At 40.0% G+C, this 16053-nt stretch overlaps 1 protein-coding gene across 1 annotated transcript in view; it reads right to left on the bottom strand.

The window, feature by feature from the left end:
* Positions 1-16053, bottom strand: part of SEMA3C (semaphorin 3C) — a 194125-nt gene that overhangs the window by 85496 nt on the left and 92576 nt on the right. The window contains exon 3 of the mRNA XM_073551322.1: positions 3431-3591. Within this exon, the coding sequence (XP_073407423.1) occupies positions 3431-3591 (161 nt within the window). The remainder of the gene's footprint in view (positions 1-3430; positions 3592-16053) is intronic.

Here is a 16053-nt window from a genome sequence, read left to right as displayed (position 1 = left end):
CTCCACCTGGGACAAATTGTAATAATTTTTAACACTGTTTATCCAAAATTTTTTGCAACACAGAAGTGTAAAGAAGTTTATTAACCCTTCAGGTGCTTCACAAGAACTAAAGCAATGTGGAAGGAAAAAATAAACTATTTACTTATTTTACAAAAATTTTACTTTAGCCCCAAATTTTTATATAGGGTAACAGGAGAAAATTGACTCCAAAATTTGTTGTACAATTTCTCCTGAGTACTCCGATACCCCATATGTGGTGTAAAACTACTGTTTGCCGCACGGCAGGACTGGAAAGGGAAGTAGTGACGTTATGGAACACAGACTTTGATGGAATGGTCTGCGGGTGTTGTTTTAGCCCCAAATTTGTAATTTTCACAATGGATATTAGGAGAAAATGGACTCCGTGATTTGGTATGTAATTTATGGTGAACGCGATGATACCCTATATTTGGTCAAAAACTTGTGTTTGGGCACAAGGTAGGGCTAGGAAAGAAAAGAGCGCTATTTGTCTGTAATAGATTGTGAATGCCATGTCGCATTTGGAGAGCCCCTGACATGCGAAACCAGCAGAAACCCTCCAAAAGTGACCCTATTTTGGAAACCAAACACCTCAAGGAAATCATATAGTGGTGTACTGAAGATTTTTAACCTACAGGTGATTCACGAAATGTTATAACATTTAGATGTGAGAACAAAAAATTTAATTATTTCCACTAAAATACTATTTTAGCACCAAATTTATAATTTACACAAGGGATAATGGGAGAAACTGGACCCCATGATTTGCTATGCAATTTCTCCCAAATGTGGCGGTACCCCTTATGTGGTTGTACACTACTGTTTGAGGGATCGGATGGAAAGGAGCCCTACTTGGATTTTAGAACATAGATTTTGCTTCCAGAAATTGTGGGCTCCATTTGCTGAGCCCCTGAGGTGCCAGAACAGCAGAACACTTCACTGTTTAAGAAATTCATCTAGGTGTGTAGTGGGTATTTCAAACCCATAGTAACCTCACAGAACTTTATAACATTGAGATGTGGAAATATAACATTTTAAGGTAGATATGTAATTTTTGTTTTTGCTGCCAATTTGTCAGATACACAAGGTTTAAAAGGTGAAACGAGACCCCACAATTTAATGCGCAATTTCGCTCGCACGTGGTGCTGCCCCACATGTTGTCAGAAATTACTATTTGCCACACGTTAGGGCTGAGAAGGAAGGAGCGCTCTTTGAGTTTTGGAGAATAGACTTTGCTAGAATAGTTTCCAGGCAACATTTGCGGCGCCCTGATGGTGCCAGAATAGCAGAAAACCCCCAAAAGTGAACCCACTGTAAAAAGTGCACCTCTAAATGAATTCATCTATGGCTGCAGTGACTATTTTGCAGCATCCAAGTCAGGCCTTTTTCTGGAGAATTGCAAATATGCCAGTTTAGTGCCCATACATTGTAGAGCCCCCATGTATTTTAGAAGAATATATGTCCTAGATACCGTATATACTCATGTATAAGCTGAGTTTTTCAGGACGTTTTTTGTGCTGAAAATGCCCCCTTGGCTTATACATGAGTCATTATCCCAGAAGTCGGCAGAGGAGGGGGCGCGGCAGAGCTGCGGGTCACAGGAGGCAGGAGCCAGCGGCTGCGGCTGTAACTGTGCCCGCTGCTAAAGAGAAATGAATATTCACTGCACTGACAATGAATATTCATTTCTCTAATAGCGCGCCCAGTTACAGCCACAGCTGCAGGCTTCCAGCAGCTGTTAAAAAAAACCCTCCTACTTACCTTCTCTACGCGCCCTCGGAGCAATCTTGTTCCAGCGCCAGCAGCTCCTGTGGCCGGGCGATCACGTGTCCCCAGTGAGCGGAGAGAGGTGAATATTCATTACCTTAATGAGCCGGGACACGTGATCGCTCACCACAGGAGCTGCTGGCGCAGGAACAGGATGCTGCGAGGGTGTGCAGGTAAGTAGGAGGCTTTTTTTAATGCTTTTTTTCATGGGGGAACATGCATTCAAGGATAGGGATGAGGAACCATGCATACAAGGATAGGGAGGAGGAGCCATGCATACCAGGACTGGGATGAGGAGCCATGCAGACAATGACAAGGATAAGGAACCATAAATCCAAAGACTGAGATGAGGAGTCATGTAGACAAGGACAGGGATAAAGAGCCATGCATATCAGGACAGGGATGAGGGGACAATGCATAACCGGCTTATACTTGATTCAATACATTTTCCGTGGCAAAATTAGGTGCCTCGGCTTATACTCGGATCGATTTATACTCGAGTATATACGGTAATCCTTTTAACAAACAATTTCTCATCTCATTTTATAACATTGTAATATAATAAAATAAATACGATAAAGGCAAAATGCACTTAAAGTGAATCTGTCACCCCCTGGGACGCTTTTAAGCTATTACTATGGGCATACAGGTAATAGAATGGTTAAAATAGTCTTACCTGCATGCTTCATAGCTGTGGTCTAGTTGTTAAGAAATTGAGTTTTAATCTTTTATGTTAATGATTTCTTCAAAGCTCCATACAGTAGCTGCCGTGATTGCTACTGCGCAGTGACTCGCCGGCGCCTTACCAGAAGAAAGATGAAGACACTGCCCATAGAAGGGTGGATAAGCTACAGATAATAGCGCAAGTGCAGGGTGCAGATGCGGGATCACGGCGCCACAACTGCACATCACAGGGCAGTATAACGTGCATGAGAGAGGGGTGCAATCATAATGAAGACAGGAAGGCAGAGATTTCTTCCGGGCACCACATGCCCCGGGGCCTGGAAGAAATCATTAACATAAAAGATTAAAACTCAATTAATCAACAACTACAACGCAGCTAGGGTAAGGGTACCGTTACACCTAGCGACTCACCAGTGATCCCGACCAGCGATATGACGCGGTCAGGATCGCTGGTGAATCGCTGGGTGGTCGCTAGTGAGCTGCCACTCAGGCAGATCTCACTAGCGACATCGCTGGGGACGGGGATCGCTACTTACCTGTCAGACGCGGCGATCCTGCGTCCTCCCGCCCGGCTCCACGCGTCGCTCGTCGTCACAGCAGGAAGTGGACGACGAGGAATGGTCCAGCAGCTTCTCGCGCGATCAGCGATAACCAGCGGGGGAGCCGGTCGGAGGTAAGTATCACATGCAGCGATATCGCTAGCAATATCGCTGTAACGTCACAAAATCGGTGACTTTACAGCGATATTGCTAACGATATCGTAGTGTGTAACGGGGGCTTAAGACTGGTTTAACCATTCTATTACCTGTATGCCCATAGTAATAGTATAAAAGCATCCCAGGAGGTGACAGTTTCCCTTTAAGTACAGTAAAAGTGAAATTGCTAAAACTCTGTAGTGGAGTTGTCCACGGAGCCACAGAAGATTAGGTTGCCAGCTGAACACTCAAGTATAAGAACTTACACTCAGAGGATTGTGACTTATGTTGTTAATGTTCAGAGACAGAATGTGATCTTTGCTGCCCACATAGATTCTGTCCTGATCCTCATCCATAAGCAAAATCCTGTAGTCCAGGGGGCTCTGGGAAATAGTGTAAAACTCAGATGTCTTTGTCATTTGAAGCTCTGAAAAAGAAGATATATGACAGTTGTAAATACTTACATTGTAAGAAAAAAGAAAAACCAACAATATCCAAGAAAAATGTAACTTCTGTAATGACTTAGAAATATAAAACTGGGTAAATATTTGCTATGGGACATTATTTCCACAGCTGTGCATGATCGTCAGGTGTGCTACACACGCATTCATTTGTAAAGGCATGGAAGGGCAATTACGCAGTGAAAAATGGCTACAAAAGATACATTACAGTGCGGACTGACTTTTATGAGCTTTTTTTTTTTTTTAGACCACACGTAAGATTTCCCTTTGTAATTGATGTTGTTTTCATCACTTTACCAAAGCCTGGTTTCTGTTTATGTCACAGCTTCAATCCAATTCATTTCGATTCTACATTGATTATCTCATTCTGCATACTATCTACATATGATGAGCAGAGTGGTTCTTAAACTAGAAAAATGTTGAGGTTTCTGATCTAACATTGAGTTTTTAAAAGGGAACTGGTCATCAAGCTTCTCAATATTAAACTGCTGACAGCACATTATGTCCCTCCTAATTAGGATCCTAATGATCCGTTACACGTTCAAACTGTAAAAATGCTCTTTATTCACTGCCTTCCTGTATGTTTCTTGGTGCCGAGCAATCCGATGGAAGTATAGGGACCAACCTGGGCACCTGCTGAGAGCTTGCTAACCCAACCCCATCAATCACAGTCAGAGGGACCAGTTTAGCTCAGAGAAGGTGCCAAGGACTATACATGCTCATACGACAGCTAGGCACTAAGTAGCATGAAGGAAGTACAGTAAATCAATATAAATCATTTTTGGAGGTCTGCTGGGTGTAGAGGCCCACAGAGCGGATCTCTAAAATCCTAATTAGAAGACATAAGGCCTCATTCAGACGTCCTGATTTTTTGTGTACGAGAAAATTAAACCAATTATTCTGATCAGATTTTGATAAAAGTGTGTTCCGAGTGTAATCCGATTTTCTCATACATGGAAAAAATTCTCGACTCAGATCAAAATTGGAAATGTCTCCAATATTTTCAGAGGATCACTCAGTCCAAGGAAAAAATTGCACATGTGAATGAACCCACAGACTATCACAGGCATGAGTGCTATTCATGAACAACAGTGCAGCATGCACTATTTTCTTCTCAATTTCAGATGACACTCACCCATTCAAATCTGAGCCTGTAATACAAATCAGGTCCTACACGGAACATCCATGTGGCATCTGATTGTGATCTAAACTGGAAAACAGTATTTGATTGTGTACTTTTTGAAGGAAGATGTATAGAAACAAATCGCACACAAATGTCAGTCGTAAAAAACGTAAACAAATGGTCTACATAGTTTGAAACAAATAGCCAAACATCTTTGTTGTACTAATGTTTTTCTTCTCTTTTTTAAGAAGCCAAAATAAAATATGTTTTAATACACAATGATATTTCTGCAGACTCTGGACTACTTTGCAGAATTTCCTTTGTCATGCCCTTAGTTTAGGTACCTACATGGCGGCAAGTTCCTTATATCATAGAACACTATTATAGCGTAAATGCTAGGTTTGCACAAACAATTCTTTTAGTTAAGTTCTCTTTTTTATATTTTTCATTACATTTTTAAAACAAAACTCATCAGCCAGACAAAATTAGGAACTTTAATTCTCATAAATACTTGTAGTCTGTTACATTTTCAAGCATGACATATGAGTAAAAAACAATGTGGTATATTGCATGCATTGTGTATGATTTTTCACATCAAAACCTAAACTAGAGAAATGTACTAAAACAGACAACTGAATTATATTGAACTTTGAGACATTTTTAATGAGTTTTATTATTGCATTTTTACACTGCATTGCAAAACACAACGCAAAACCCTGTGTGAGCAAGTAACTAAAGTTGGAAAGACTTGGTACTCACGAGAAAATAAAGTCTGAAAAAACAAGGTTCCATTTATTGTGCATCCAAGAAAATAATAACCGTTGTTAAAAGTTTTCGGCCCTGGTTTGGACCTTCATCAGAACTGGTATAATTGCAGAATTTCTATATTCCAGTGTAGTTTTCCTGTCATTCCTGTCGTCTAGTGGAACTTAAACACGGACTCAGGCTGCCATGTGCGAGGAGGGAGGAGGAACCCGTGGACAGCTGGCACTTAGGGAATCGGCGATTTGTGTCGCTGAGGATGACGCCGTAAACCTTTACACAATAAATGGAATCTTGTTTTTTCATACTTTATTCTCTCGTGAGTGCCAAGTCTTTTCAACTTTATTGACTATGGGCTGAATACCTTACTTGGGCACCACATTCCCTATTTTTAAGAGTGCCGTGAATATTACGAATTCCTGGGTACAATCATATGTAGTGGCTTTGTGCTAGCTTTGTTACAGGGCTACTGCAGTAATTCAATGCAGCTATTGTTCTGACAAGGTAGCAGACAACATATAAAATTCAGTTCAACGTTGGAGCTGAAGTGGTTTGCCTTGTATTTCTATGCTCTGTTTATTGATCTTTTGCTGCCTGACCATGGACCTCGTTCTGATCAACCATTTGCCTAGCCCCTTTGCTTTGATCTATCTTCCTGGTATTCTGATCTCGGACAGTGACCTGACTTATCCTTTGTCTTTACACTTTTGTTTACTACGTGCCCTCTTGGTATCTGACGCCGGAACATTCGACTACTCTGCCTCCCAGCCTGTCCATGAGTAGTGACTGAAGTCAAAACTGCGTTTTCAATCACTGCTTTCTATTTTGTGACAAAATGTGAACTGGATCCTAGTAGTGTAAAGCAGGAAAAATTTTTCCAGCAAAAGTATCTTTGTAAAGTAACCTTACAGCTTGAAACAGGCATATTCATAATTAATGTTTAATGCTGTATTATTTTGGGTTCCAAAATCATTATTTTTTTGTTTAATAATGTTATGACTTTTATTTTTATTTCACAATCAAAGTATCATTTGAAAAAAGGATATTCAGCGTTGCACGGTGGAATAAAAAATAACCAATTTTCAAAGTATTATAAAACAATAAAATCTCAGCGTCTGAACCATATCAGGACAGTACACACTGGAGCTGGACACTTTGCAGTCAGCAATGCTTTATATAAAAGATAATATGTTCTGGATGTTCCACCCTCCCTTTGCTTTGTCAGGTGTTCCTACATTTCCAGTCTTGGATAACCACATCCTCTCAGCAGCTGTTAAGGATTACCTTGTGCTTACTGGAATTTTGCTCTAGCCTCTCTGCCAGTACAAGGAGTTGCACTATAGCTGGCTGCCTTTGCATTGGGAAAGTGTCATTAATAATCTCCAGAAAGTGAACTGAAATATTATCAGCATATTTTGTATTCAGCTGCATCTTTCATAGTGCAAATAATCTGTAAATGATTTAACAGTACGTCTACCACTTGCTAAATCCAAAACCACTTTTGGCTTTTCAACACCTTTCTTTTTTACAAACCAATAAAAAGCTATGTTAATGTCAGGTTGTCAGGTTTGTGATATACATTTAGCAAGAACGAAAGGAGAGCTACGGACATGCAAACCAGTTGGGCTACATTAGCATAAAGGTGTCAAAAAGTGTATTTCTGGCCTCAGATTTCATAATATACAAAACTATACCACTAAAAAAAAACAATGACTGGAGTAGCACAGTTGATTTCCATTCAATGATATCCAGCAAGAAAATATATATATATATATATATATATATGTTCAAGGTATACATTGTCTTTACAATGCAACCTTATTGGTATCAGATGCCAGTGTATCACAGTATCCAGATATCATATATGTACCAGCGTACATTAAACAGAGGCTACATAGGTGCTGTCAAGAGACCCAATTATTTCAAGCCATTAGAAAGTTGAAGGGGTGTTACAGTTTCAAATGTCAATTGTCCAAAATCTTGATCTGTAAGATTAATATCATTATTATTACTACATGCATGGTAATCATTAACTGTCCCCAGTCGTGCTCATAATAAAATTACAGAGAAGGATTATCTTCATGAGACAATTCTCATTAGAAAAGTAATAGTAGTCTTCATCATGGACCATATACCGTATTTTTCAGACTATAAGATACACCAGACGATAAGACGCACCCCAAATTTTCAGAAGGAATATAGGGAAAACAATTAATGCGTCACATGGGGGTCCGTCTTACAGTACAAATTCTGCTTACCGGGGGGAGAGGGAATTGGCAGCGCTGGTGGAGCGGGGTCACAGGAAGTGTTCTGTGGTTTAGCGATGATCTGACTCTCATCCCAGGCTGGTGTGGCAGGTTCAGCGGTGCTCGGTGGTATGAGGGCTCCGCCAACATTTTGTGAAAGCACCAGGATCTCATCTCTCGAGATCTCAGGACGAGATCTTATTGCCGAAATTTCAATCTGCACATGCGCCGCCTCTGGCGGCCATTTTCCCAGAGGCCACAGCATTGCAGAAATGGAAGGGTGGGGGCTCCGGGCTTTCACAAAATGTTGGCTGAGCCCCTGCACCACCAAGCACGCTGAACCTGCTGCATCAGCTTGGGATGGGAGTCATCGCCCTACAACGTCGGACCACCGAACACTCCCTCTTCCCAATCCAGGGTCGTCAACACTCCTGGTAAGTACATCTGAACTATAAGACGAACCCCCACTTCCCCCCTAATTTTGAGGGAAAAAAGTGTCTTCTAGTCCGAAAAATACGGTAACTGATTTATACCTTTTAATTTAATGTACGCTTTAAATACAAAACCTTGGGGGATCACTGAAAGTCAGTGCTGACAAATGGCGACCTCTGCAAGCAATTTCTATATCTCTAAACGTTCTAAATTCATTGATTTTACATGCATGGCTATGAGTTTGTGAACTGAATAGATATCTCCCTTTAAATGGACTCATATGTTCAATATTTTGAATAATGTGAACTTAAATCACCTCAGTTTTGACACCATGGTCAGTAGTCAGAGAAGTATGTTTCCGTTCTAACACTCGGCCTTTGGGAACTATAAATAAAACATCTCTAATGTAAACCAAGCCACGAGTTACTTAGTTGCTAGGTCTGATTTCTTATGAAAGAGTTTGCACAGTTCCACCAAGTCCCAAGAACTTTGCTCATAACTGAATATTTCATATTTATTTTACTGCTGAACGGTAAAAAGAATGGATACAAAAAGAAAAAATATATATACTTGGGTTGATTTACTAAAACAAACTTTTAGTATTAAAATGCACAAAATGTATCAAAGTGGCTCATCTGGTTAGGTGCATGATGCTTAATTTGGCCCATCATTAGGCTGGCTACTTAAAGTTTACCATCTCTGTGGAATAAAAATGCACCCCATTTATCAAAAAGCAGGAGCAACTTTGATAAATTTGGTGAATTTTAAGAAATTCTAGACTAAACTCGCGGTATCATGAAACTTAATTTTATTATCCCCGTGTTAGAGACTTTGACAGGTTTTCTACTCGCCCCATTCGAAAACAATGTTGATAGACCAGTATTCTACTAAAGGCACATGTAGGTTAGCACAGGTTAGTAATATTACTGAATTACTGATGATTAGAAATTCAAAAGAATCTTTAACTATTATGTGAATAGAAAATCAAAAGGGACATTTATCATTATTCTAAATTAAAAGCAAAGAAAATAAGTTAACTCCATCAGCTGACATGTTCTGTCTACTGGCAATTAGTAACAAAAACTATATAGCACCTGGTCAAGAAAGTTTAGGATCTCAGATACATCAAGGGAGGTTTATTTTGTCTCTAAGGATGTGGTGAAAGCTGGACCTCAGACCATAATGGCACATTGTAAACATTACCCCATATCTACCGAAAAAACAGTTTTCAGCAAGCTTGTAAAGCTCATATTGGTCTACAATCCTACCATTATACATTCCAACTGCTATATCACGGATCTGGGTTTTTACTTCTTTTCCATTGGCCAACAACCAGTGCTAACTACAGGCATAGATTGTCACAGAATGAATTCACATAGTAGTAAATGAAAGGAAAAAGGATAGTCATGGAATGAACACTCTCGAGGGATGGGGGAGCTTCAGCAGTGGAAACATCACTACTAAGGGGAGGGGGTGGTCATCTGTCATTGTAGAGGGAATTTGTGACTGACGCAGAAAGGGGCATCTGCGGGTCATAACTTGTGTGTGACTCTTGGAAAGACTCCCTGAACGAGGATAAAGCAGTGACGGACATAGACATGGCAGAGTAAAACTCAATCTGATTTACAAACTGTGAGGCACGCAAGTAAAAGTGTTACAGTCTCAAATGAGGCTATAAGAGTAGCACAATATCATGGGCACAATATTGGCAATAATTGCAACATATAATTGCAGCAATTGACTACACGACAGTAGAAAAACTTAATTTTGCTAATTATAACAAATCTAAATATTAATTTTATTTATACAGTGCCAACATATTCCACGGCACTTAACAATTGGTTATGGCTAGAGTTGAGCGACTTTAGTCGGATCGGGTTTCATGAAACAAAATTTGTTTCAGATGAAACTGGTCCGACTAGGGCAAAAAAAGTCAGTTTCATCTGAAACCCGACCCCAATGCAAGTCAATTGGTAATAAAAGTCGGCATTGAACGGATGACATTCATCCACTCAATGACGACCTTTATTCCCCATTGACTTGCATTGGGGTCAGGTTTCAGACGAAATTCTGACTTTTTTTGCCCTAGTCGGACCAGTTTCATCTGAAAAAAATTTTGTTTCATGATACCCGATCTGACCAAAGTCGCTCAACTCTAGTTATGGCAATTATTTGGCACTTTAACCCAAACTGCACTCTAGTAATGAACTGGACACTTATCAATGAACACCTTGAAGAAAGCCATGCTTGGAAAAAAAAAACCACGAGTCCTAAAATGCTTATTCACAGATGCGGGACCCAAAACAACTTGGAAGACACACTCACAGCAGGCCTCCTGATGCAAGCCACAATCTACCTTGTCTCAGGTCATGGAAGGCTCACAGTCAAGATCACAATTTCTCCACTGTCTCAAGCCATAAGCGAACACAACTTTTCAAGCCCCCGACTTTCACACTGTCTTAGGCCAAAGAAGTACTTTGTGTTACAAGCCACAACTATTATCCCTGTCTACTGCTAAAGCATCATACTGTTTTACAGTTGTGCTCAAAAGTTTACATACCCCGGCAGAATTTTTGCTTTCTTGGCCTTTTTTCAGAGAATATGAATGATAACATCAAATCTTTTTCTCCACTCATGGTTAGTGGTTGGGTGAAGCCATTTATTGTCAAACTACTGTTTTCTCTTTTTAAATCATAATGAGAACGCAAAACATCCAAATGATCATGATCAAAAGTTCACATATCCTGGTGATTTTGGCCTGATAACATGCACAGAAGTTGACACAAAAGGATTTGAATGGCTACTAAAGATAACATCCTCACCTGTGACCTGTGTCAAATGCCAGGAAAATTGTTTGGGATGAAAAGAAATACCCACAAATAACATCAGCTGAAATAATGGACTCTCTGAAAACTAGTGGTGTGGCTGTTTCAAGATGCACAATAAGGAGGCACTTGAAGAAAAATGAGCTGCATGGTCGAGTCGCCAGAAGAAAGCCATTACTGCACAAAGGCCACAAAGTATCTCACCTACAATACGCAAAACAGCACAGAGACAAGCCTCAAAACCGAAATGGAACTTTTTGGCCACAACCATAAATGTTCCTTTTGGAGAGAGGCCAACAAGGCCTATGATGAAAGGAACACCATTCCTACTGTAAAGCACGGAGGTGGATTGCTGATGTTTTGGGGATATGTAAGCTACTTACACAGTAAGTAGAAGGGGCAGAATTGTGGTACAGTGTGGAGATGAGGACAGCATGAGGATAAACCGATGAGACAATATAGCATGAATTAGGGACATTGTGGAGGCCATAGTTCATGAGTCAGGAACAGCGTGTAGAGGGACAGCATATAGGCCATAAGGGCAGACAATATGACAATTAGAGTTCATAAGAGTGAACAGTGGGGCAATTATAGTTCATAAGGGTGGACAATGTGGTGGTTACAGCATTCCTCACCAGCTGCCCAGCACTTATGAACGCCAAAATGGCTATTAATAGAGCAGCGTGTAACCAGACCATCAGCATCCTCCAATTGTAAAATTCCTGACATGGGAAAGCTATTTTTCTATTGGTTGATGGACTGGTCTGCTCACATGACCCTCCACCGGTAGCGACTAAATGGATAGAAGTGCTGGTCAATGCTGCTCAGTTTATGAGCAGAGCTGCACCAGCAGAAAGAGGTCAACTTCTACCTGAGTGTTTGTCAGTGAGCTCGTTCTGACAGTCTAACGGAAAAGTTTGTAACGCTTTTTCATCTGTCCTTTTCTCAGCTGATTTATGACCACAGAGTACAATAAAGTTGAACATGCAAGGAAACAAAAAATCTGCAAAAGCAAAACAGTATCAGATTTGTAATGAAACCCATATAAAAAAAATGATTTTTAGCCCAAAATACATATATTAAGATAAAAAGAAAAAAAAAACAGTCCTCAAAGACGGCCAAGCCCTTTAACTTTTAAGCTTGGTCACATGGAATTCCAGAACTTGTAAACAGGCGCATAGAGACAAATTCAATTTAACATTAATCAGGTCAGAATTTTTGGACAAACACAACAATTTTCTATTCTGCAGGCCAAGCATTTCTAATTTTTTTCCTATAGGTGTATTTATTGGAAGCCACTGAGTTATACAACATACATTTACATATAGAGCACAAACATTACTAAAAAACAAGAATTATATTTCACTCTCTTACAAAAAGTACTTTTCACTCTGAATACAAGCACAATTACACAGAAGGATAAATTTATATTTTCAGAAATTTAAGCAGTTGCTGTAAAATATAACTTGCTGAGTGTTAAAATCTGGTCATTGTTCCATAAGGGAGTGAAGATGTCCTTATCACACTTCCTCCTTCCGGGGAAAATCCAAGAAAGATGAATCATTAGTGAGTATTTCACAAAGTTGCTCCATTTGGATATGTGACAAAAAGAAATAATAATTGGTTATATACACGCTAGAAATTTCCCGCAACAACCAACTGATAAATACATTTCCTGTTTGTCCACTATTAGAGTACAGGAACTTAAACATAAAAAGGAAAACTTAAGATGGTGTTGGCTCTTTACTGTATCTAATTTATTAAATGCTATCTGTTTAGACCCTAAATAAATGGTTCTATTTCATACTAAGCTAATAAAATTGTAATCCTAATAACTTTAGATAGGGTTGCGATGTCAGAACAATCACAAGAGAAAATAGATGGACAGAGTTTGTGCTTAGAAGTCCTAGAAGAAAACTTCAAATCTCAAGGCTATCAAAGCTCATAACACACCAGAAACTTATCTCTTTAAGGCCAGGACCTCCCTGACAAAATTGATTCATATTGTCACAAAACACTCTTTTGGCCTCTGTTCCTGATGTATGTGTCTAGCATACTCCCATGACCTACTATGAACAAGCCCTTTCAAAAACGCAAGAACAGGCAAACCGAGAAAAAGCATTTTTATACCAATAAAGTGGCGTAAAAGCTTTAAAGAACACACAAACTTTGTCACAAGTCAATTTTGGAACTTTTGACTTTTTCACACCAGTTTCTCCCAGCTCTGTCGAAATTGGCAGAGCTGAGGCATGATTCCACTGCTTGTCTAATTTATGAAGGGCTGTGGCATTCCATATTCCAGAAATCTCACTCCAGTCCATGACTAGAGTAAGTTTCTGGCATAGCACATGAAGGCGTGCATCTCTTCATCAATCAGGAGCGTCTGACTCCACCACGGTCTCTCATCCGGGCCGGCTAGAAAATCACTGGCCTTGATGAATCAGGGCCAATATTCTAAAAAGTGATTAAGTAACTCAATGTATCCCTTCAATGACCTAGGATTTTTTTGTTTTTGAGCTTTTGCTTTTTCCTCACCTTCTTCCAAGAGCTATGACGTTTTATTTTTCCATCATTATAGAGGTATGAGGGCTTGTTTTTTTGCGGGACAAGTTGTAGTTTTGAAGACCAGAATTCATTTTGTAATGTGATGTTCTGAAAAATGACAAGTGGGATGACATGGTGAAAAAATGCAATTCCTCCATTATTTTTGGATTTCATTTTTACACCATTTGTTGTATGGTAAAAATAACCTGGAGTCATGAACAGATTAATGCAATTACGACGATACCAAACTTGCATCGTAAAAGTACTTCGGAATTTTGTAAGAAATTTTTTTTTTTTTTACTTTGTGTTGCCATATTACGAGACATGTAATATTTTTATGTTCTTGTTGAGGGGATGGAGGACTTGCTTTTTGTATAGAGAGCTGTCATTTTCATTAATAGCAATTTGGGGAACATACCATATTTTGTTTGCTATTTATTGCATTTTTTAGGGAGGTAATATGGCAAAAAAATCCTTCAATTTGATGTTTATATTTCCTTCATCTTTATGGGTTAATTAATTTTATATTTTGATAGATAAGATTTTGACGGATGCGGCAATAACACATAAGGTTTCTTTTTAACAAGGAAAATGACGGGTGATTTTTATTTCTATATTATTTTTATTTGTTCTTATATTTTTCCAAACTTTTTTATTTACATGATTTTTTTAGTCCACTAATGGGACTTCAACTTGCGATCAGTTGATTGCTTGTACTATGCTGCAATACCACATCATTGCAATATATAGAAAAAAAAAAGGTCTTCAACCTGTGGCTGAGCTTAAAGGGAACCTATCAACTAATTTTTCTCATATAAGCTGTGGCCACCACCATTAGGGGCTTATCTACAGCATTCTATAATGCTGTAGATAAGCCCCCCCCGATGTAACCTGAAAAAGAAGAAAAACAAGTTAGATTATACTAACCCAGGGGTGGTCCGATGCGGTCCCGGTCCGATGGGTGTCGCAGGTCCGGGGCCTCCCATCTTCGTGCGATGATGTCCTCTTCCTTGCTTCTGTCGCGGCTCCTGCGCAGGCGTAATTCTCTGCCCTGTTGAGGGCAGAGCAAAGTGCTGCAGTGCACAGGCGCCGGGAAAGGTCAGAGAAGCCGAGCACCTGCGCGCTGCAGTATTTTACTCTGCCCTCAACAGGGCAAATCAGTATGCCTGCGCAGGAGCAGCGATAGAAGCAAGGAACAGGATATTATCGCATGAAGATGGGAGGTGCCGGATCTGGACCTGCAACACCCATCAGACCGGACCGCCCCCCAGGTGAGTATAATCTAACTTGTTTTTCCTATCTTTCAGGTTACATCGGGGGGCATATCTACAGCATTATAGAATTCTGTAGATAAGCTGCTAATGGCGGTGGATGCAGCTTATATGCGAAAAATGAGGTGACAGGTTCCCTTTAACACGAATACCAAGATGGCAGCCATGGTGGCCTTAATAAAAACAATGGTACCTCGCTATCATATGATGAGATGGCACATGCACGACCCAGCAATATCTCCAAGTGCTGCCGTCAGAAAATGACACCAGCATCTAATTGGCTAACTGCCAGCAGCGCTCCGGCCGCACATACTACCATGTGGAGTGGGCTCAGCGCATGACCACGTTATGCAGGAAGGGATTTATCTGTCTCTAACCTTTGACTATAGTTTTGTTTAGATCTCCACAAAAGTAGGATGAGAATAAAATATGGCTTTTATGACTGCAAATAAGAACTCTTTTACCTATATTTGGACATATTGTCTTTTAACAGCAGTCACATCTAAGATTGTTTTCATTCATAATGTAGTGTTAAACCTCAGGTAGTTGAAGGCTCTAAATTAGTTGTCACTGACAAGCTTTCAGGCATTGGATATATTCCAAAAATAGATGACACAACCAGTGCTTTCTCCACTACTATCCCTTAATTGCCTCCGTCTATTCCCACGCAAGCACATACATCTGAGCCAGGAGACAAAAACATGGCTTATATTACACAGATCACTTACGTCCGTTGAAGACTAATGTGTACATCTTACCAACTGGGTTGAATACAGCTCACGCCATTTCGTGAATTGCAATATACTCACAGCTGCTCATTTACTAGAGCGCAGGGCACTACTAGGGTCTCATTATTGGCAGTGATTACATCATACCATGATGGTCACACATGTCCTACATGCAGCTGTCCAGGCGATGACTGTACCCCATCTGTTAACGATGATGCCCAATAGCTGTCACTCCAAGCTGTGCCGTGGAGAGATTTCACAACATAGGAATGGAAAAACGACATGTTACCCTAATTAAAGAATCTACCCGATACGAGGCAACACTCATGGTCTTTTTCTCACATGCTTGCTTGTGTAAAAATAGTTGGAGCAACAGAAGAACATGGGAGGATGTATATGGCTGATTACATGACAGCTTGTGATAAAGATAGGACATATTTAGACAAGCGGACCTTTCCATCCACATGATGAGCGAGAACCAGCTACCAATCGGAAGC

Source organism: Dendrobates tinctorius, unplaced genomic scaffold (assembly GCF_039654945.1).
Source record: "Dendrobates tinctorius isolate UK_male_01 unplaced genomic scaffold, ASM3965494v1 ptg000174l, whole genome shotgun sequence".
In the NCBI taxonomy this organism is placed as follows: Eukaryota; Metazoa; Chordata; class Amphibia; order Anura; family Dendrobatidae; genus Dendrobates; species Dendrobates tinctorius.
The sequence above is the reverse complement of the archived record's forward strand: the minus strand, read 5'-3'. Positions and strand labels throughout refer to the sequence as shown.